The sequence below is a fragment of the Uloborus diversus genome, chromosome 2 (assembly GCF_026930045.1).
Source record: "Uloborus diversus isolate 005 chromosome 2, Udiv.v.3.1, whole genome shotgun sequence".
In the NCBI taxonomy this organism is placed as follows: domain Eukaryota; kingdom Metazoa; phylum Arthropoda; class Arachnida; order Araneae; family Uloboridae; genus Uloborus; species Uloborus diversus.
In genome coordinates, this window is record NC_072732.1 from 197573866 (window position 1) to 197596683 (window position 22818).

At 33.0% G+C, this 22818-nt stretch overlaps 1 protein-coding gene across 1 annotated transcript in view; it reads left to right on the forward strand.

Moving 5' to 3' along the window:
* The window catches only part of LOC129216751 (uncharacterized), a 99701-nt gene that overhangs the window by 55483 nt on the left and 21400 nt on the right, over positions 1-22818 (forward strand). The window contains exon 5 of the mRNA XM_054850968.1: positions 2975-3108. Coding sequence (XP_054706943.1) covers positions 2975-3108 — 134 coding nt within the window. The remainder of the gene's footprint in view (positions 1-2974; positions 3109-22818) is intronic.

A 22818-nucleotide genomic window follows, 5' to 3' on the forward strand; every position in this document is an offset into this window, starting at 1 on the left:
CTTTTGTAATGTTTCCATTTATCGTAACATCCTCTCTTTTCATCTCAGCTTCAATTTTCATAACACATATTTACTTTACTTAACACTACTCTGCAAGCTTCAATATTGAAACAATGTACTGAACTTATACGAATATATTTTTGCTTTGAATTTTAATTGTGCGTATGGAAGATTCACTCTTATTTATTGTCGTGCTACCGCCGACGTTCTTTAGCTGTTCAAGCGTATCAAGAATCTTAACCATTTTTCTTTTTTTGACTGAAACATTTTTTGTCTTTAAACCGAGAATAAAACAGCCACTAAGGTGTCATTATATTTTATCAACTTAAAGAACTAGAATGAAATAAATAAATAAATAAATGAGAGATGCTGAGTGGTTATTTGATGCACTAAAAACGCGATGCGTCGACTAGTTTGGTTGAGAACTTTCGCTATCAGTGCAAATAAATCAGTATTTACTAGCCAATAACGAAGCCGATACTTCCTTCCAAAAAATTCGTGTTATCGACGAGAAATTCACGTTATCTCTAGAATTCTTTGCTCGAGAAAAAATCGCGTCATAGCTCTTTCGTGTAAGTCGAATCGCGTTGTAGCGGGAGTCGACTGTACTCTCTAACATTAAAAAACAACATTTGCATAAAAAATACATATCGTGACTGGCTGCTACACCTGCTGCTGTTAGGTGCTTACACTTTTCCTTTTACTTCCCTTGACTTGGAAGTTTACTCGGCTACTACTAGAATGGGAATAAAATGTTTTTTCCCCCTCGTTAATGATGTTTCCCTTCACATATTGTTGTTTTCTTTTCACGAATATTTTTTCCGAGACAGTTCACATTGGTTGAAGATAAGATGGAAATAATTCTTACCGTTGTGAGAAATTCTATGAAAAAGTTCAAAGATGTATGTTAAGTAGTTAAATTTTTTTTCCTGTGCTAGTGTTGGCAGGAAATTTTATTATGCATGTTTTTCTCGCACTTGCTTTAATAGTTCAAATTAATTGTTATTGCATAACTTTTGTGGTCAAATATATTGATAAAATATATTATGTAATCCTTTTGACAATTATAATCTTTATTAATAAAACGATTTAATGAGCTAATAATGAGCAAAATAATAATGGTCTAAGCACCTGCTTTATTTAAAAATAAGGTTTATGGTTAACAGCGCTATTAAGTTGTTTTTCAAATGAACGGTCTTTTTTTGCCTACAGTATCAAATTCAGAGATAATTCTTAATTGGAATCCCCCCCCCTCTCTTCTGTAATCAAAAGGAAGCTAAGACTATCATCAAGACAAGATTATACAGGTAGTTTATTACATTTGGCAAATGGAATTCGGAAGTGAACGTTTAAATGGTCGGAATATATTCTTGGTTAATTTTAACTTTTATTTTCATTTTTCGGTCCCTCCCCCCTTTTTTGTTAACATAACTTAGAATATGATTGCAGGGAATCTGAATGTAAAATATTAATTAATTTTACACAATATTAAGTTTAAGATAGGTAAAAAAAGGTATTGCAACGCTAAATCGCACAAATTTCTTTTTTAGGATATCGTTTCATGATAACCTTTACATTGCAAAAGAGGTTCCTTGTTACCCTAAAACACATGACTGTTTTTCTCTAAAACCTCGTGTGATACAGCGTAGTAATATGTATTTTTTTTTTACCTTTCTGAAAACGGGTGCTTATTTATTGTTTACAATGATTTTATTTTGAAAAAATATAAATATTTAGAAATGAAAAAAAGATAAGAATCTGAATAAATATAAACATAAATATATTTCTCAAGTAGTTTTCAAAAAGTCTTATAACAATATGGAATCAATTACAATTTTAAAAAAAACTATAGCCCACATTTAATTTTTATGAAAATTGAGAATGTCTGGTGTTAAGCTTCTGAATTTACATTTCATCAACGGATAGGTTTTGCTAAAAGTGTTATTGCATAAACCGATTCTGCACTTTTTATGTAGAATTAATCGTGTGAGATGGCTTAAAAACGAATTCAGACGTAAAACTCTATAACATTATTAAGATTTGTGACTGAAAATTGTTCTTATGAGGCTTATCCTTTCTGAAAAAAAAATCAATCATACTTTATGCTGAAATACTATTCTTATGCCTTAATAAGGGATTGTCAATCTTTTTCAACTATTGTTATATTCTTTTGTGTCTCGTACTTTCAACAGAATCACTTTAGTTTTACTAAATTTAGGTTTAACAGCTTACTTACAAATACATTCCTTCAATTAGAAACAAGCAAAACAAAAGGTTTTCATTTTTATGTAAACTGTTTATTAGTCCTTGCTAATTTTACAAATGCGAAAGTGGGTTTATATTTCTGTGTTTATTGATATGCGTTCACGCCTTGACTACTCAACCGAAAATCAGGAAATGCTGCAAACATGTTCAGGGGTACAAAATAGGACCTAAGGTACCTTTAATTGAGATAAAAAAAAAAGAATTCCAAGATTTTTATTTTAATTTTAAAGAAAATGATAAATTTGAGAGTAACTCATCAAATAAATACATCATAGCATATTAAAGACCTGAAAAAGCTACACAACATAAGCTTTGCACGAAGTTCGGTGAATAATTATTACACCCCTAATCATTCATTTTAAGTAATTTCCATATTCTTATACGAGGTTTGTTGTACTTGTTTTCGCAGCAACAGGTAGTCATTTTGTAACCTAAAGTGTAAAATAATTCATTGCCTATCGCGTTATACATTTTTTTTTATTAACATTATGGCAGTAGTTCTGTAATGTTAAGTCTCACAAAATTCTCACACATTCATGCACTTAAATACATTAAATGTCACTCTTGGCTTTCATTTGAAATGGATCAGATCTGTTGCTGGGACTTAAACGCTCCACAGCATGCTCATGCATTAAGACTCCATAATAAATATAAAATCTTTGAGAAATAATAAAGTATTTATCTATAATGCATCTCACTTCTTTTCCAGTATTACCGGATCGAGGTCCCACCATTTTAGGAGCTCGTGCAAGATATGCTATTGGCGATGATTTAAACGTCACTTGCATGTCTGGTCCATCTAAACCACCGTCATTTCTTCAATGGCAAGTGAACGAAAAAGAGGTAAGTTTCTGAAGTGAGAAGTGTTTTCGATGCTAAATACTTACGCAGAGGTAAACTAATGTTTCATTTTGCAAACGTTCATAAAGCAGAGTATTATATGCTTAGAATAATTATTACTTCCTTTCAACACTCTAAATGAACTCTATTATTTTAAATTTTTTTGACTAATCACATTACTTATTTTTCCTATTTGACTGTTTTTGGCGTCCTATGATTTTATTTCTCCCCTCCCCCCCCGCCTACCTCTGCAGCACCATTGTCAACCGGCCCCTCCCGATGACAGTCCTCTAGAGATAGACTAGATAGACTGCTCCTCTAGAGAAAACGATCTCCAGGTTGCTTCTATATTCTACACACACGCATACACACACACACACACACACACACACACACACACCTATACACACGCATACATGCACACGTGTCTACACACACGCATAAATGCACACACCTACACACAGCCATACACAATCATACCTACACACACGCATACACACATACATACGCAAACATACACACACATAAACACATACCTACACACTCTATCCTGCACACAGACACAAAAACACACGCCTACATACACACTCGTAATTGCGAAAAACATAAATTGAATTCAAGATGTCAAAAATTCAAATTAATTGTTTTCTTTCTTCCTTTCTTTTTTTTTTTTTTTTTTAGTCTCTTCTGTATTCATGTCAATTTTTAACAGTGAGTATACGTTTCTTCTAAAAATAGCAAAATATTTAAACTTTGTTAACATTTATCTTTGAAACAGTCTTTAGAAAAGATCAAGATATAAATATGTGCTTTCTGCTTTCCATTGTAAGCTTTGAAGGTCCTCTCATTTTTCAAGTTTAAAAACAAATGATACATTCTAAAAAGAGTATTTTGAACTATATTTTAAAACCGCCACTGCCGAGCTCTGTTAATGATTTCAAATAAGCATTAGAATAAGTGTCCTTCAAAAATTGTGTTAAACCTGCTTTTCTAAGCAAAAGCCAAAAATGAAAAATAAGTTTACTGGCTATATAAAGCGAGTACTGAGATTAATTATAAATAGAAATAACATGTATGTAGGGTGTCTGAGTTAAACGCTTCAGAGCTCCTAACCAGGAAACTGCACGATCAAGGAAATCCAAAAAAATCTAAATTGGCAACATTTGGAAGAGCATTAGAAAACATGTTTACTGCAAAAAAACTAGCACCCTCGTGACCCCGTTTTTGAAATATGAGGGATTAAACTATGCCGAAATTTTAAGTTAATTCGTCAAGCGAGTCTCGTTCAGAGATGGAAGGTACAACGCGAATTCAAGACATCTAATCGCCAGTTTTGGTCTTCACCAAAGCGCGTGAAAGTGTTTTAAATTATTTTTTTACAGCAGAATGGGAGGGGAGTCGGGAACAGACTGCGCCATTTAAGTTTTTAGCAGGTTGTTTTCAGAGGTATTTTTCTCTCCTCTGGGGGAAGATTTCGTTTTCGTGGGACCTTCTTCAAGATATTGGTGGGGGGGGGGGAGGGTAGTACTATCGCGCTTAGTGGAAAAAGACATCCCTGCTCTACTTGTTGGTGTCAAGGTTAAGAACCACTATCAAACTTATACGGTGGAGAGTTTTTCCAGAGGAACGACAACTTTAAACCAAGATTAAACTTAAGTTTTATCTTATTATAGGTGATAAAAGCAGGCCCACCACTTAAGGCGGTCAGGAGGTGGCAGTTGACCCTCCTGGTTATAAAAAAAATATTTACATGTACGTGGGGGAGCGTCGTAACCGGATTTTTTTTTTTTTTTTTGTAAAAACAATGCAAATATAAATTGAAGTGATTTTATTGGATATCTTTTCCTGGCGAGCCATCTAAACCCTATGGTGAGTTACCAGAAACATATTTTCCAACTACATAGCTATGTGTTTGTATATAGGTGGTTTCTTTTGCTTTTCGGTATGATAAGCATTACGTATAATTCTGCCGTGGGAAGGTAAAGCGTTGTATCAGCAAATGTTTCCTTTTTTTTTTTTTTTTTTTGCTTTTGTGCTATCTTCCGTACTTTAGCTTTAGTGTACGAAATTGCTTGTTCGGTTTCCGCTGAAAAGTAAGCAGTAAAAGAACGTCATAGTCGAACGTTTTCCTTTAATGGAATCCAAAACGCGTTTCTTTTATCTTGAAAATTCATTTCTGCAGATGCTGCGCTTTAACTTCCCACGTCAGAATCGACCCTTTCTCCTGGAAAATTTTGAAGGGACGGGCAGAATAAAAGTATGTTTTAGCATTTTAGCTCAATTTAAGTAGAATCTACTTCAGTACCTTTTTCAGTAAGGATTAATTGCAACATTATTGATGCAATATATATTTTAAGTATTTCTTATTATAGGTTTTATACGTATTGATTATTAGTATTTCTTTTACATTTTGTGCAAGGCTAATTTGTACACTTAAGGCAATTTTTTTAAAAACTTTTAAAAAAATCAGTAAATTTATTCTTATTACCAATGAAATGATGAAATTTACGTTGACTTTCATTGTAAAGTTGTCGTTCTTTTAGATAAAGCTTACCACTTTCAACTTCATAGACTTGACGGTGATTTTTTGATTTACAGACCCAAGTAAAGGATTAAGGCAAAACATCTTCCATGCGCTTTGTAGTTGACTCAAATTACAAATGAGGTGCCTTGTAAGAAGCTGACGGTGAAATCACGAGGTGTTTTCAATCTCTTGCCAAGTCTTTAAATTTGACGAACTTTTCTTGAGATTTCGACAGACTTTTAGACCCTTTATCTCGAAAACGAACAATAGTCAATAGAAAAAAGAAAATGTGTCATAGACGTCGTTTGCCTGATTCATTAACGTGGCGGGCAGTTGGATAGATGGAAATCGGAATGTCTCAGGCTGAGATGCTATAGACGGCTCAATGTGTCTCGTAGTGTTATTCAGCTACTTTTGTAGAAGATCGTTTTCTAGTTCTTTCGGCTTGAAGGAGAAGAACCACTAGTGTGCCGTAACTCATTGCAGACCACTTTGTAGCATCAGGAAGAAAAATCTCTGCTACTTCGGTGCGAAATCGTCTTCACAAAGCAGATCTCTATTCAAGACGGCCAGTTGTGTGTTTTTTCCGCTCAACGGACCACAGAGACGGATCCGCTTATGCTGGGCAAGAGAACATGTTTCCTGGACCCATCAGCAATGGTCTTCTGTACTGTTCACAGACGAGTCCAGATTTACATTGGAAAGTGATTCAGGGCATCTACTGCTCTGGAGGGAACAGCACACTAGATACCATCAATACAACACTGTTGAAAGGCACAGTTATAGATATGGTGGAATCATGGTTTGGGTAAGAATCTCGATCGTTGGTCACACTGACCTGCATGTGTTCCATGGAGGAACTCTGACTGTTCTGAGATATCGGGATGACATCCCTGATCCATTTGTTCACCCTAATGCTGGTGCTATTGGTAATGACTTCATTCTGATGGTTGGTAATACACAATCTCACCGGAAATGGATTGTTGAGGAGAATCTTGAGGACCACAGTTTGGAACGAATGGAATGGCCAGCTCTATCTCTAGATCTGATTCCGAAAAAACATCTTTGGGATTATCTTGGCTTACAGGTTGCTGCTTTAAATCCTCCTCCAAAGTCCTTACATGAGCTGGAACAAGGCTTACTCTATGTCTAGTTTTCGCTTCCTATTCTGGTGCCCGACAACTTAATAAACAGCATAGAAAATCGATGCCGCCAATGCATTCAAGTTAGGGAGGACACATTCCTTATTAGAACCCATTTTTTGTTGCTATGATATTTTTCTACATAACACTGCGTTGTTCTGTTTTCTTCAAAAATGGACTTTTCCGGAAAGATTTTTTTTTTTTTTTATAAATTGTTTTTGCAATACACTAATAAAAATTTCTATGACGCATTCAATAAAAAACTATTAAATGCAAATATCCTAAAAAAATTTTGTTTCTACATTCATTCATTTGCAAATTAGATGTGAAAAACCGATTGTACCTTAACTTTTTGAGGACAGTGTATATATATATATATATAATACCTGCCTTTAAATCTGTTTAAAAGAAATCTTCGAGAAACTAAGATGAGAAACCTTTTGTATACATTTTTTTTTTTTTTTTTTTTTTGCATTTCAAATAAAGTAAAATTTATAATAAAATGTTTGCAGAATATGTATCGTTATTAAAATGCTCTTTCTAGTTAATACAGTTCATCAGTGGTGTTCCCTACGTTAATTCACGAATTTAATATTGATAATATTTTTAAGTTTTCCATAAAAAATAACTAAGCAAAAAGGATTTTTGAAATTACCTTTTGAATAAAACAATGGTTTTAAGAAACACAGATCCAGTGTATGCATTCTTATTTCTAAGTTTGATCTTCAAATTTTCATTTTGCTATTATTTTTTTCCAGATTGTGAGCTAATACAAGAAAAAAAAACTCTTTAGTTATACCATATATCACTAATGTTGCATTTACTGTAGCACTTCAGAAGAGTAAATGTAATATTTTGTAGGAGAAATTAAAAATTTCTCAAACAAAATATTAACAAGTATACTTTGAACAAAAAAAGAAGGTTTTTCGTTATGTGATAACATTTGAAAGTAATATAAGATTTATCTTTGCTTAATTTTCATCAAAATAACCTCTCGGAAAAAACATTCAGAAAAAACTGTTAATTCTAAAATAGAAAATTTGGGAGCAGTTGCCTGGTTTAACTTTTACATTTTTGATAATTTGTTCGGAATGTAAAATTTTCCCAGTGCAAAATTACGTTCATAATGTATTTTTCTCTTTTAGTTAAATGAATTTTGTTTAAAGGAATTAATCGGATTAAAACTTTCCTTATACTGTATTGATGTTATATACATGTTATATTTAATTCATTTTAATTATTTTTCCTGTTCAAATATTAAAACAACATTTCAACTACGCTGTTTGAAAGGAACGTTTTAAACAAGGCGAGACGACTACATGTAACGAAGTTAAAAATTAAGAGGTCCTTATCGCAGTAATTAATAGAATATAATGTAAATATATCCATAAAATCTTGTTTAAATATTCCCTGCAAAACATTCCTCCTTTTAAAATTTTAAAAAATACTAAAATCTTACTGGCATTATTTCAGTTGCGAAAAATTCAATGCAGTAGGTGTGTCATGTTAGAGTTATAGTGGCGAATTATGCAAGAAAACAGTTTTTTTTCATATTTGTCCGTGATTTTATGTTGGGTTTGTGTAACTTTGATTAGCGAAATTGCTATCTGCTGTGCATTAAGCAAAAATAATTTGCGAAGATTAATGCACTTTTCCCTAAATTGCTACTTTTATTGCTTTCGCTTACCTTAAGAAATTTACTGCACAGACTGAAAGAAGGCGCAAAATAGCTTGCAATAATTCTTACTTAATGTGGAAAAGTAAATAAAAATACATTTTTTCACAGTATTTGGGAAAACAACTTTCGATTTATGTTGTAGGAAATTGTCTGGCAAATCATTAATCTTGATAGGGACAACGATGCATGATTTTGCTTTTTTTTTACTTAATTTGAAAATATAAGCACAAACTTATTGTATTCTGAAGTAAATTTTTCCTTTTTTATGAAAATCCAAAAGACATTATTTTTGGTTATTGAAATTAGTTAGTGAAAAAATCGTACAGCAAAATGGCAAAAATATTTTTTTTTACAGTTACGTATTTTTATTATTACTATTATTACACGGATAAATTAGTAGTATTGAACAAAAAAGCATACTAAAACTGAAAACAAATAATTCTAAAAAAAATGTTTTAAGTTTACAAATAACAACAAAATTTTAGACACGTGATTCGGGTTCCAAAATTCAATTTTCAACGCGAATAAATTAGTTAATGGTGAAAGACATCCGATGTAAAACTTTAAACTTCGCATGATTTTTTTTTTTTTTTTTTTTTTTTTTAACTTTTTGACCAAATGTAATATTTTAAATTTTATCTTCAAACTAGTTTCAAAAGTGAAAACTGAATGGAAATGGGTACTGTTAGTCGTCCTAACTTTTAACCACTTATATCTCTATTTCAAAATACCCCATTCGTCATTTAATCGTTTTACTAGGGGCTTCGTTCGACAACCCCCATTCGCCAACTGCGGAGGCTCAATGCAGTGGCATTTGATAACTTAATGCTTTGACCTATGGATATCCTCAGGGCATCCTGGATGTCTGGCCCCTTATCTCAGACCCTCAAGGTTTAGCGTGGTAAAAAAGGCCGGAATGACTTCTCGTCGATGTTCATTATTCAACGGTATCAGTATTGGCCTATAATACATTGAAAATCCGAAGAAGGTTGGGTTACAGACACACACGCAAACGCGAAAAGGTTTTAACAGTAAAGATTGTATCAGGGTTGCCGAGAGCCAGTTGATCGCCTGGTTCCCCCCCCCCCCTCCCAATAAAAGTTCAAAGTTGAACTACTTGTATTCCACCCTCATCCGCTTAAGGGGACCAAGACGAAAAAAATCTTCAAAAAATCGATTTTTTATTTTTTATTTTAAAAAAAAGAAGACATTTTCACCTTTCCATAAATATATAATTTATGGCTTTTTGGTCAACAGAAACCCATAAAATAGAAAGCTTACAAGGTAAACAAAACCCTCCCTGCATTTAAAAGGACATTTAAAGGGACGGCGAAAATGTAAACAAACTGTTTTTCGCTCTTTGCCTTCCTTATTACTAAAAACACGTAACTTTAAACTTGCTCTCCAGCCCTAAACTTTGTCCTTTATAAACTGCATAGTAAACTGATGTATTTTTTTCAAGCTGTGAGATTTTTTTTTGACTTCTACTTTACTTTGTTTACATCGTCCCTTTTTCGCTACATGCTATTTTAATCTACGCTAATTCTATCTGTTTGTCGCTAATTCTATCTATTTAACTTGCAAAATTTATTTGTTGTAAGTAATAAAAATTGCAATTAGTATTTCACTTCGCAGTTTTGTCATGGCTCGTTTAAACAAATTCGGCAAAAAGAAGTTCTATGGAAATCAGCATTGTTCACGAAGAAAAGAGGTATCGAACTTGGAACAGCAAAGTGCTGATCAAAAGAGTGCATCGGGTAAAAAAATCAATTTGGATAAAAGTGAAACAGATAAAAAGATTTATGTGAATGACGGTAATATAATTATTGAATTAAATATTCTTCGTCATTTAATAAACAATATAAGCAAATGCAAGAACTGCAGCTCGGAAAATCGCTTTGATGTTTATGAAGCAGTTGACAGCAGGAAAGGTTTGTCTTCTAACTTGGAAATACTTTGCAAAAATTGTAACAATTTAAGACCGCACTGCATTTCGTTTGTTGGTCAAGTGCATTCAAGAAAAAACGAAGTGGGACTTCGATAAGCCTTCTTGAATGCGGAGTTTAGTTTAGTGCCTGGGTGATCGGTAAGTACTTCCCCATGCTTACATAAAAGGTAACCAGGCAACCTTAACCTTGGCACGCATTTAAATGTGAGAAAATGTGTTAGTGTCCTTTACGTCACTTGCTGCTCTTACTTTCGTTAGTCTTACCTGTAAATTCTAATGGTGCTGTTTTTACGGCAAAATTCTCTGATCCGAATATGCCTTCTGCCCAAAACAGCGAAATAGAATCATCGGATCCAAGTAATGACGTCGGAGTCAAATGCCTTGTCTTGGTTAACTGGTAAAAAGCAGAAACTATATAATGTATTGCACTGTACAAATTTCTAAAGTTTAGAAATAATAATGACTGCATAAATACATAGAAAATAAATGAGTAATCTGGTTGAAAGTTATCCTACTATTCAGAAGAACTTTGAGCCACGTCAGAAAAGGGATGCAAAATAAATGTCAATAAAGTAATGCACATTCAATGCAGTAAAAGAAAAATGTCTATAAATTTTAAACTCCCTTTTGTTCCCCCCCCCCCCTCTCTCCATTTTTTTTTTTACATTAACTAGAATACTATGATGTAGGAAGATAAACTTTACTAACTTTTAAAACTAGGAAGATAAACTTTCAAAACTGCTTTATCACATATATTAATGTTAAATTACCAAAATTTTTGTCAAGAGAAAATCAAAATTGTAACAGATAATAGTGTTTTTTTTCTGTATTTTTATGTATTTAAATAAAGTTCCTCAGAGACCCACTTGCTCAGATTTATCTGAGCATTTAAAACCGATAAACCGAGTAATTGGTGGGTGCGGGTGGTCTCTGAAGGTGTCAAATGTAGGAAGATAAATTTTAACAATTTCAAAAACAGCTTAAAACTAATCATTTCAGAGTTATTGAATGAAGCAACGAGCTGCATTCAATAATGCCGACTTAGGGATAAAAATCTTTACTTCATAACTTAGCTAGCTGAGTGCAGTACCGAGCCCAGCTATTTTTTTTTTTTTTTCAAAGTCAAGTATACCAAAAGATTTAAAGTGGCACTAGGTTAACTGGCATGGTTCAAATTTACATTGCAAAGATCTACAAGGCCACGGTCCTTCAATGGTTTTTCATTGAAAATTAGGCATCAAAATGAGCAAAAACAGGTACTCATTATTATTTTTTTCAAGGAAAAAGATTATTGAAATATATCGTATTTCTTGTTAACAGCTGCATATAGTTTTGGACCAGGAAGGGTCATTCCATGTCAAGTGATCCAAAATTTGGGAAATTTTTTCCCTCACCCTTTTGTATTTCTTTGAAATTTGGCTCATCGATTGTACCCTTTGAGTTAATCAAAAGTCCAAATTTTTAGATTTTTATCTCTATTATTTTTTTTATTTATGACACTTTGATTTTTCGAAAAACCCGCTTTTTTTCATGGATGCTTGAACATAAAATGGACGATAACTCAGCACCAAATATAGATAAAAAGATTTGGTAAAAAGCATTTTAAAGTACATTAGTTGCTGTTTAATGGGATATGCAACATGACTAACTTCAAAAAAATTATATTTTTTAAAAAATGAAATTTAAATTTTAAATTTGAATTTCTCAAAAAAGGTATAATGAATTTTTTAAAAAAAATTCTCAAAAATGTTTGTGTATTTTATCTTTATTTGTGCAAAGTTTCAAGTTGGGATCTCAATGGGATCATATTTTTATGAATTTTTAAATAAAATTTGACTTATGAAATAATGACATTTTTCAGATTCTAACTAGTTAAAAATGGGGTTCTCTCACTGGGGATGGTCTAGTAAGTAGTAATTGATCATAACTATGCTTGAAATGAGCTGACGTGAATTTATAAGTTGGAAACACCCCCCCCCCCCCCCCCGCGCCACCACTTTTATTATTATTTTGTTTCAAAACTATTTTTAAAATGTAAAAAATAAATAAATGAATAAAAAACCAAATTGAATAGTAAACTTACTAAAAATTGGTAAACGTTCTTCTTTAAAGTAAGAAAAAGACCCCCCCCCCCCGGGCCACCACTTTTATTATTTTTTTCCAAAACTATTTTCAAAACGTAAAAAATAAATAAATGAATAAAATAAAACAAAATTAATAGAAAACATATTAAAAGCTGGTAAATGTTCTTCTTTAAAGCAAGACAAAGTACATTACCCCCCCCCCCCCCACATTCACTCACACATACGATTAACACTATACTAGTATCACGCCTCATCTTATGCTTTTTTATTTTTTTTCAGACCAAGTGTTTCTTTTTCAATCCGAACTTCACAAAGTGTACTTGATTATTTCACTATCTGATAAGGAAAGTTATGATTCATTTCGTTCCTTACCCCTGCACCAACTTTCAATTTTGGATGGAGGAAAGAAATAGTTTGCCCCAAGATCACAGCAAAATAGGGGTGTTTCCCCCCGTGTTGTTTCATTCTTTTTACACTAAACTAAAAATAAATCTAAGTATCAGGTCATATGTCTGTCAGCATAAAACTAACTGTCTTTCTATAACATTTAGAGTGCAGCTGTTTTTTCTTTTCTTTAATGCTAGTTTTCTCTTAATTTCACTTGTAAACGAGAGCAATGCAGCGAGATCTATTTATACATACATTAAAAGCAGTTATAGATCAAACAAATTTTGCTAATTTGAGCATAACCTTCCATGTTGTTATGTTTCATTCCAGATTGCCCCCCCCCCCCCTCCCCCTACCGTCCCACTTTCCGAAAAAAAAAAATCTGCAAATGAGTGGTTCTCTTCAGTTTTTCTGACTTTTAGTTTTTATGACCCCCCCCCCATTTATAAGCTTTAGTCACTACTGATGTTTAGCAGCGTGTGTCCCAATTTATTAAGGTTATAACTCTTACGTGCCGGCTTTTTTTCTAAATACAGTTTTGAAAAAAAAACGATAAAAAGTGGTTGTGTGACGGAGGGGGGGGGGGTACTAATCTACAAAGTCATGTCAGTTCATTTCAAGCATAGTCATGATCAATTACTACTTACTAGACCATCCCCAGTAAAAGAACCCCATATTTAACTGGTTAGAATCTGAAAAATGTCATTATTTCATAAGTCACATTTTATTTAAAAATTCATAAAAATATGATCTCATTGAGATCCCAACTTGAAACTTTGCACAAATAAAGATAAAATACACACACATTTTTGAGAATTTTTTCAAAAAAAATTCATTATACCTTTTCTGAGAAATATAAATTTAAAATTTAAATTTTATTTTTTTTAAATTAAAATTTTTTTGGAATTAGTCATTCTGCATATCCCATTAAGCAGCAACTAATGTACTTTAAAATGCTTTTTACCAAATCTTTCTATCTATATTTGGTGCTGAGTTATCGTCCATTTTATGTTCAAGCATCCATGAAAAAAAGCGGGTTTTTCGAAAAATCAAAGTGTCATAAATAAAAAAATAATAGATATAAAAATCTAAAAATTTGGACTTTTGATTACCTCAAAGGGTACAATCGATGAGCCAAATTTCAAAGAAATACAAAAAGGTGAGGGAAAAAACTTTGGATCACTTGACATGGAATGACCCGGAAGTATTTGTTAGAATAGCCCACAAATCAGCAAAAGGAAAAAAAACGAAATCTGAATAAATTTTGCTTCAAAAACAACAGTCAGGGGATAAGTTCTAGATCGACAAACCAAACAAAATAAAAAGTCTTCCTAAAAATTACAATATTAAGTAAGAAATAAAAGTATATATGTTTGTTTACAACTCCATCAATACCATCCATTAAGGAAAATATAACAAACTTAATTTTGCCCCTAACCCGCATGATTAATAACCACGTGGCGAACGTCCAATCAGCAAACCTTGCAACCTCATAAAGTAAAGAATAACCTGATCCATCTAACCGAATGTCGAATCAAGTGAAGGAATTAAAGACAAACAATGTCATCGCACGTGGTGATGCCTGCCACTAGAGCACAATCATTAAGGAATGTATGCAATCATGTATCCTTACCACTCCTCATAATCATCGGACGGAGTTTCTCCCATAATTTAGGAGGTCACTGGTTAATTCTCGAAGGCGCGAAAGAAAACAAACACACGAGGATATCATTAAATTAACAGATATTTCGAACAACTATCGACACGACTTGAAGATGATAATTAGTATGCAAAAGGAGAGCTTATACCAAAACATTGTTAAAGTGAACTACATGTTAATTTAATTAATTCTACTTCGCGGGAATATGATCTTGCTCCCAATTGAATAATATTTTCGCAAAGCATCTGATATTAGCTTTCTTTTAGGGTAATATTCTGTTTATTTGGTTGCGGAGAAATATTTTGCTAAAAGTTAAACTGTGGTATTTATTTGTCATGAAATCTTCATTTCTTAAGAGTTAATGTAGTTTGTTGATTTTTAGAGGTTTTGAGAAGATAAAAAAAACAGACAAAATTATGCTTTACAAGCACAACACAAAGTTAATAGACATATTTTCTTACTTTAAATATCAGAAGCTTCCAAACTTCTAATCCACTTGGAGGAAGGATTAATAACACTGAATGTTGAAGCTCAATTGACTTTCTTAAGAATGTTCTAACTTGTCATTTTAGAAGAGTAAGACTTTAATTTTCAGGGGAAAAAAAGTCTTACTAACTCCTTTTTTTATTTACGCTTGTTTTCATAAATATTTAATGTTTTTCAAAATACTCAAAAAAAAATGAATTGACACAAAAATTTAGAAATATAATACTTTTTTTCTCAGTTAAATCTAAGCTCTGTAATTTTAACTAAAAGTTATGAGCAAAGTATAAGGTGAAAACTCAATATCGTCCAAGATAGATAAGATAAATAAATACCTCGTGCTGAAAAGCAAAGTAATGACTTAAATCACTTAAGCACTTCGTTAAGAATATATTCAAAAAAATCACTTTTAAAAGAATTCTATTAAGTAAAATTTTAAGCTACTAGGGTAAGTTCGAAAATAAGATTCTTGTGGTGACTGGGGACAGAGGACTGTCTGAAATCAAACAAGATGAGGATACATGAAATATAAGACAGAAATTTGTTGGTCATTACAAGTATCATACATGTTGTGACACTTGTCATGCCACCGCACAAGCTTCGAAAAGCCTTCCAGGACAATATTAAAGTTTTGGATACAGACAAAGCGGTAAACAGTTACGGATGAAGGAAGTTGAAAACAACTCCTTCTGCAGGAAAAGTGATCCTGACAATTTTCTAAGAGGCCTGAAGAGTTTTGTAACTGGACTTTTTGGAGGTTGACACCTTCAAGGTTACTCGTTACTGTGACACTCAGTCGAAATTGAAAACAGGTGGTTCAGAAAAGCAGCCTGATCTGATGTTAGATGACAATGTGAGACCACACTTGACGAAGACAACGCAAAACCATATTGCAATACTAGGTTGATGACTCTTTGGAAGTAATGTGGAAGTCAAACAAACCGTTAAACGCTTAAATTGTCTATTTAAGATCACTTTTATTGTGTGAAACAAAATTTAATCCGAAATGAGTACTAAAGTCAGCTGTCTTTAAAAATATTGGTTGCATTCGTTACAAACTAATTCAAAGAGCGGAAAAAACCTAAAAGTTTTTCCTGAAAAATATTAGTTATTTTGTCATTAAGAAATTTCATTGATTAAATATTATGACTATTTAATGGAAATAAAGTTTTAAATCTCTATAATAAAATCATAGTAAAGTGGAAAAACGATCAACTTGTAAATCGATGTTCATATAAGCAACATGTATATTTTACAAAACGAATTTATCGTAGAAAGACTTAAACATATTTTAAAGAAAACTATTTTTATTGCCTGATATATTTCATATTTTAAGGAAATACGCTTTTGGGTAAGTAAAAACTTTTTCTTGAAAAAAATTTTTACAAGCTGCGTTTTGTTTAAAATCCATTAAAAAGTATGAAATAAAGAAGGAATGTTCCTGCGAGTTCTAGAGAGGTATTTCAACCTATCACTCGCAGGAATTCAAAACAAAAGAAAACTTGAAAAGAAAAAAAAACTTGTGTGCAAGAGAAAAAAAATCAAGCAAAAGTACGTTTAGTTTAGCTGGCCCTTTCAGCATTACTCCAGGCAAGAAATATTGGTTCCATCAAGCAGAAATTCAATTTTGCGTTTCCGAAGATCTACGTCCATCTTCTTCTTTTCAAGCGAATTCTCGAACAGAAATGTGACCAAAAATATTCAAAATAATATTTCCAAAGACAAAGAAGAAAATTGTGTATGAAACTTCGGGAGAAGCACCGGCGAAACTTAGCGATATTGCTAGGAGGTAGAAAGGCATTGTTGCAGCCTTTTTAGTCAGTTCGCGCTTGGATATCCACTAGAGAGACATTTTAAAAGAAATAAAACAATTCGGTAAGAAATATTTACAAAGAATAAACAAAGGCACAAAGCCGGCCGGCTCCTTTGTGCTGAGGACCGGCATTTAAATCGCTGAATTGCAGAAATTTTTTTGAAGGTAGAAAAATAGATTTCCGTCTCCTTCTTCCGAGCAGAAACGGAGAATCTATACTTTTACCGAAAACAGCCGCTTTGGAAATAGAGATATTACAAACGCTTTAAAAACGATTACATTTGCGCTGCACAAGTGTTTGTATTGATCATACTCGAGCCTCAATAATTGCTGGAAAAAACTTGTAAAATATATTGGCATACATTATGTGCTTCAAGGTATTGTCGAAATAGTAACATGAATAGTTAAATAGATATTTTTCAATAGAAATGGTTGTGATTTCTTTTATTTATGGTTCAAGTTAACAGCGTTTTGCGCTCTCAACACGTTCGCTTCGGGTTATTTTCTCTGAAGTTTTACATGGAGCGGGAGATTTTTTTGGAATCAAAATATTTCATCATATAAGCCTTAAAGTTGCGAAAGCTATTTTTCTATTTAAGCTTTTCAGAAGATCTACATCCTCTTCTGACTCACTCTTGGTATTTTCATTCTTGTCCGATTTACATTTACATCATCACTTCTCGTCTTATCTAATCCAGACATATTTCTGAAAACTTTTCTTACATTTTGTCTCCAAATGAATCAAATGTATCCATCATGGGAAGAAACAAAACGTTAATTAAGTTACGTGTTTGTTTCTAATACTATGTAAGCAATCGATTTAAAACATCTCATACAACAGTATTGTTTCACTAATTAATAGTGTACCTTTGTAAATATACCATTACATTGTCACCAGTTTAATGACTTGACGAGAAATGGAAGGTACCAGATGCCTTTTGCGTCTTGATATGGCAAGACATCCATCTGCAAAGTGTTTGACAGATGTTTTCGATTTTGCACCGTAACTCGTTAAATTTGGTGACATTTCTCAATATTTCAGACTTTATGTTTCGACTAGAGGACCCGACAGACGTTGTTCTGTTCAAACTTTGTAAATTGAAAAGCTAAAAAATTTCAATAAAGTATCAAGTGTTTGAACCGTTTTGTTGAAAAAAATAAGTAAAACGAAAATGTTTTCAGCTGTTTGGTGTCAGAATGCGTATATTTATTACAACTTGTTAATCCAATGCACACTGAGCAGTTGTTTTATTAACTATTTTTTCTCCCGTACTTGATGATTTGTTCCTTCAACCATACTCAAAGGATAAAAAGCGTCCTCAGATATTAAGTGTAAAAAACTAAATACCCATCTGGAACAAAGGGGAAATCCCGTTGCAACATCCCCCATATGAAAAATAATAAAACAATCGAAAGGATATCGCTTTAAAAAATTATAAAGGTAAAAACAATTCTTTGAATAAGCGAAAATCACTCATAACCCCTCCCCCACCCTCCCGATGTAAAATAAACACATTATTCAACGAAAAAGACTGAAAACTCTTTAAAAACGAAAATCAATTCTTTGTAATTTGAAATATTCCGCCAAATAAACAAAAAATGCTATAAATTACATTTTTTAAAATGTAAACAAATGCAACTCTAGTGTTTATAGCCAAAGTCGCCAAGCCACCACGTTACTGTAATCCTGCCGATCAGTGAGCGAAGCCTACTCCGACCGATTAGTGGTCCGATCTTTTGAAGGGAAACTTTTATAACTTTATACATTGTATAATTTGTTCGTTCCGCCAAAGATAAAGATCTTACACTGTACTGATCTTTTGTGTACATAACTACCCTGTTGTAATTTATGTGGACGAAAATAAAATTTGTTTCGTCTATTCCATCATCTTTTCCTTTAATAATGGACTGATTAGTTTGATAATCCTTAAAGTATTCTTGACATTGATGCCAAAACTCAGATGGGTTTAAGCCGAGAATCAAATGTTGCTAGGTTTTGTTAATTAATTAATTTGCTAATTAAATAATTAACAAAAACGTTTCCGATTCGATCCATCGCGCTTTGAAACCATGCTTGCCACAACTTAATAACACAGAAAAAAACGTCCGCACAGATGATTTTTATATATTAAGATAACGAGGACATTAGGGCAATTAATTTATGGATTCAAAAATATGTTTTACTACGATCTTTTCAACGCTGCTTGTTGAGATTTCTTTTCTTTATAGCACTATCGTATGGTGTTCATTATATATGAACAATTGCTTTGAAGATAAAAAGACAAAAAGTCCAATACGTATTACGTGATCCCACACCGATTTCTTTATGAGCATTCTCGTGCTTACTTTATTGCAAAGACGAAGACGTCCATGCTGATTCATTTTAGAGTAATAACTTTTTTAATTTCTTAATTTACTGAAAATATGAAATACAAATATGCAAGATGAGTAGATCTTTAAAAGAGGTTTTGAAATACATTTTTTATAAGAATATTCATTGGCATACAGTATAACATCCATTAAGGTACACTTTTGAATAAAATACACCCTAATTTAACGAAATTATTTCTAGTCCCAGTCACTTTTTACTTTATCCATTTTCCTCTGAAAAGGTACACTCTTTTAAAGGCACAATAATATTTTATATCAATAAGCAATAAAATATAAAAAGTAATGTTTAAATGAATAAGAGCTAGGGAATTCTAGAAATCAAAATTAACTTTTCCTCTGCAACTTAAGAGCTAAAAATTTGAGATTAATATGTGTGCAATGAAGCAAGTCTATATTTAGATTATTGCTGAAATTTACATGCATGCTTTGCTGTCTGAGCAAATTTTTCAAGTAAGCTTAAGGCCGATGGACAGAGCACGGCAACTTTGTAAAAATGTATTCCAACAAATTTTAGCTGCTTGAAAACAATCAGTTCTCTTTTAGAACCTGAAATTCACGACTTGCAATGCTTGACTTTCCTTGCAATTTTTTTCAAAAATTGCAAGGAGAGGCAAAGAAAATTAAAGAAAAAACAAAACCCGGAGTCGGAGCGTTTTCGAACGACTCCAACTCATTAACCCCAAAATCAGTCCGACTCCATAGTCCTGGAGAATAGCTGTTGCCGGGGACAAAATTAACAAGACATCAAGAATCTTCAAGAGAGTTCGCCAGTCGCGCTTTTGGAGATATCACCTGCGCAACGCGTAGTCGGCATTTTGAGCACTTATACTGAGGATTTTCCTTAAATAATAAATCTGATTGTGCAACTTTTGGTGTCGTTCCGAGCTTTCCCAACGGTGTTGTAAGTTCAGGTAGGATGTTTAGCATCCCTCATTTCTGCCTCTTAAAACGGAATGGGACCCAATGTTCTGTGGCGACTTAGTCTTATAAAATATTCTATGTATGCTGCCCTTGCATAAATTGTTTCTCATTATTATAACTGCGGCAGTATTATTATATGCCTCTCGTTGTCACGAAAATGAGTGGTATATGCTAAAACTACCGCAGTTCATCAGAGTCCAGTACTTTGGGGGGGGGGGATTCTGTGGTGACGTAGCCTTGTAAAGTATTGGTTGTATGCTGGTCTTGCACAAATTGTTTATTAGTTTTGTAATGGGGTTGTTTCCTTCAATCAAAAGTAGTATTTTTAGTCACTGAAATTGATAGAATAAGCAAAATAAATAACATGGAGCCAGAAAATACTTTTTCCAACAGTTAATTTTTAATTCATTTTTCAAAATGTCCGATTTTTCAAACAAGGCGTTGTCTTGATGACGCCACGAATAATGCTCTTTGCACATCTTTCTACCACGATTCCACGTTATGATGATCAAGAAACGAATTAAAATTGCGCTCTACGCTTGCATTCAACCATATCGTTGCCAATACACGTGAGTAAAGATGCGAATGAAATATTTTGCTCTGTGAACGGCAACACGGAATGGCATTTCATCATTTGTGGTGTCATCGGACAGGAGAATAAACATTGAAAGCGCGCCGATTTAAGTAATTTTTTTAAAATATTAAACTTAAACAAATGATTTAAAAAATGATCAGATCCTATGTTTTTAAGCATATTCTTTCAGAAAAAAATACTTTTTAAATTTTAGAGACGACCCCATTGCGGCAATATTAGCCTCTCGTTGTTGTGAAAACATTGAAAGTTAACATCTTTTTGCAATGTCAATATCACTGGATTTTAAACATGCTTAATGTTTAACGGGAAAGATGATCTACACAGAGAAATAACCACTGAATTACGGCGAATTCGTACTGAGAAAGGAACCACTACAGTCTCTGTGTAATTATTGGTCGTCTAAATGGGTATCATCACATTTCTTAATTTTTTAAAGCACTTTAAAATCACCCTTAAACATAATCAACTGTTATAAATCATCACTGAAATAAAATTTTATGGCAATGAATAGCGAAATACCAGTTGATTTTAACCAAGTGGCTCTTGAATCACGTCGAGATAAAATTTTAAGTCGCGTATTGCACTACGTATTACATGGATGGCCAGAGGTAGATGAATCAACTGTAGAGAATGAGATTAAACCATATTGGTATCGTAGAAATGAACTGACTTGTGAGCAAGGTTGTTTAATGTGGGGCTACCGCGTAATTATTCCAGTTCAATTATGAAGAAGAATATTAGAAGAACTACATGACAGTCATATGGGCATAGTTAAAATGAAATCTAGAGCAAGATTAATTTTTTGGTGGCCTTTGTTAGATCAAGAAATTGAGAAATTGGTTAAAATTTGCAATGGCTGTTCGAAGACACAAACCATGCCCCCAAGAAATAATCTCACACTTTGGGATTGGCCAAAGAAACCATGGGAAAGAATTCATGTCGATTTTTTTGAACCTTTGTATGGAAAAAAGCACATGGTTTTGATTGACGCACATAGCAAATGGGCTGAGGTTGCTCCTATGTCGAATACGACTGCACAAAATACTATAGAAAAACTGCGAGGAATATTCGCTTGTTTTGGATTACCACATACTCTGGTTTCGGATAATGGACCACCTTTTGATTCAGAAGAATTCAGGCAGTTTACAGCAAATAATGGTGTAAAGCATATTCCTACTCCACCATATCAACCCCAAAGTAATGGTGTCGCAGAGAACTTAGTGAAAACTGTGAAAAGCTGGATTGTAAAAGCAGTCACTTCTAAATGTGAACGACAGAGCACTAATAAGTTTTCTGTTCAAGATATAATTCATAAATCCTTGTTTAATTATAGGAATACACCTCATACTATTACAGGCGAAACTCCTGCAAAATTGATGTTTGGCAGAGCTTTACGTACCCGATTAGATCTTTTAAGGCCTAGTTTAAAAGAACGAGTGAAAAACCACCAAACTGATCAAGAAAGGAATTACAGAGGAAAATCTAGGAAAGGTTTTGAGATTGGGGAAAACGTTATGGTCAGAAATTACCGTGATCGAAATGACAAATGGGTTGAAGCAGTGATACTTGATAAAATAGGTTGCAGTGTATATTTCTGCAAAATAAAAGAGACTGGTGTAGTATGGAAGAGGCATATTGATCAAATATGGAGCTGTCATAATGAGGATATGATCAAGTTAAAAGAATTGGAAGACGAAGACAATAATTATCGTAGTAATCATGATAGCAAAACGTTGGAATCACAAGAAATTTGGCCATACATCCCAGAAATAGACAGATCTAGAGAAGAAGCGAACAAAGGGCAGCTAGAAAATGAAAATAATAGAACAGCAGAAGAAAACCCTAAAGAAAATAATAAAGAAAATCAAAACGTGACATCTCAGGAAATCAACAACAATAGTGGTGCTTACAAGCACCCTCATAGAATACGACATGCACCAGACAGACTGAGTTACTGACACATATTATACAAAAAAAATTATAGCACTTTTCGTGAACTTTTGAAGGGAGGAATAATGTAATATATTAGCATGTTTCGGCAACAAGACTTTTTATAATAGCGATTGGCAACAAGACTGCATTCCATG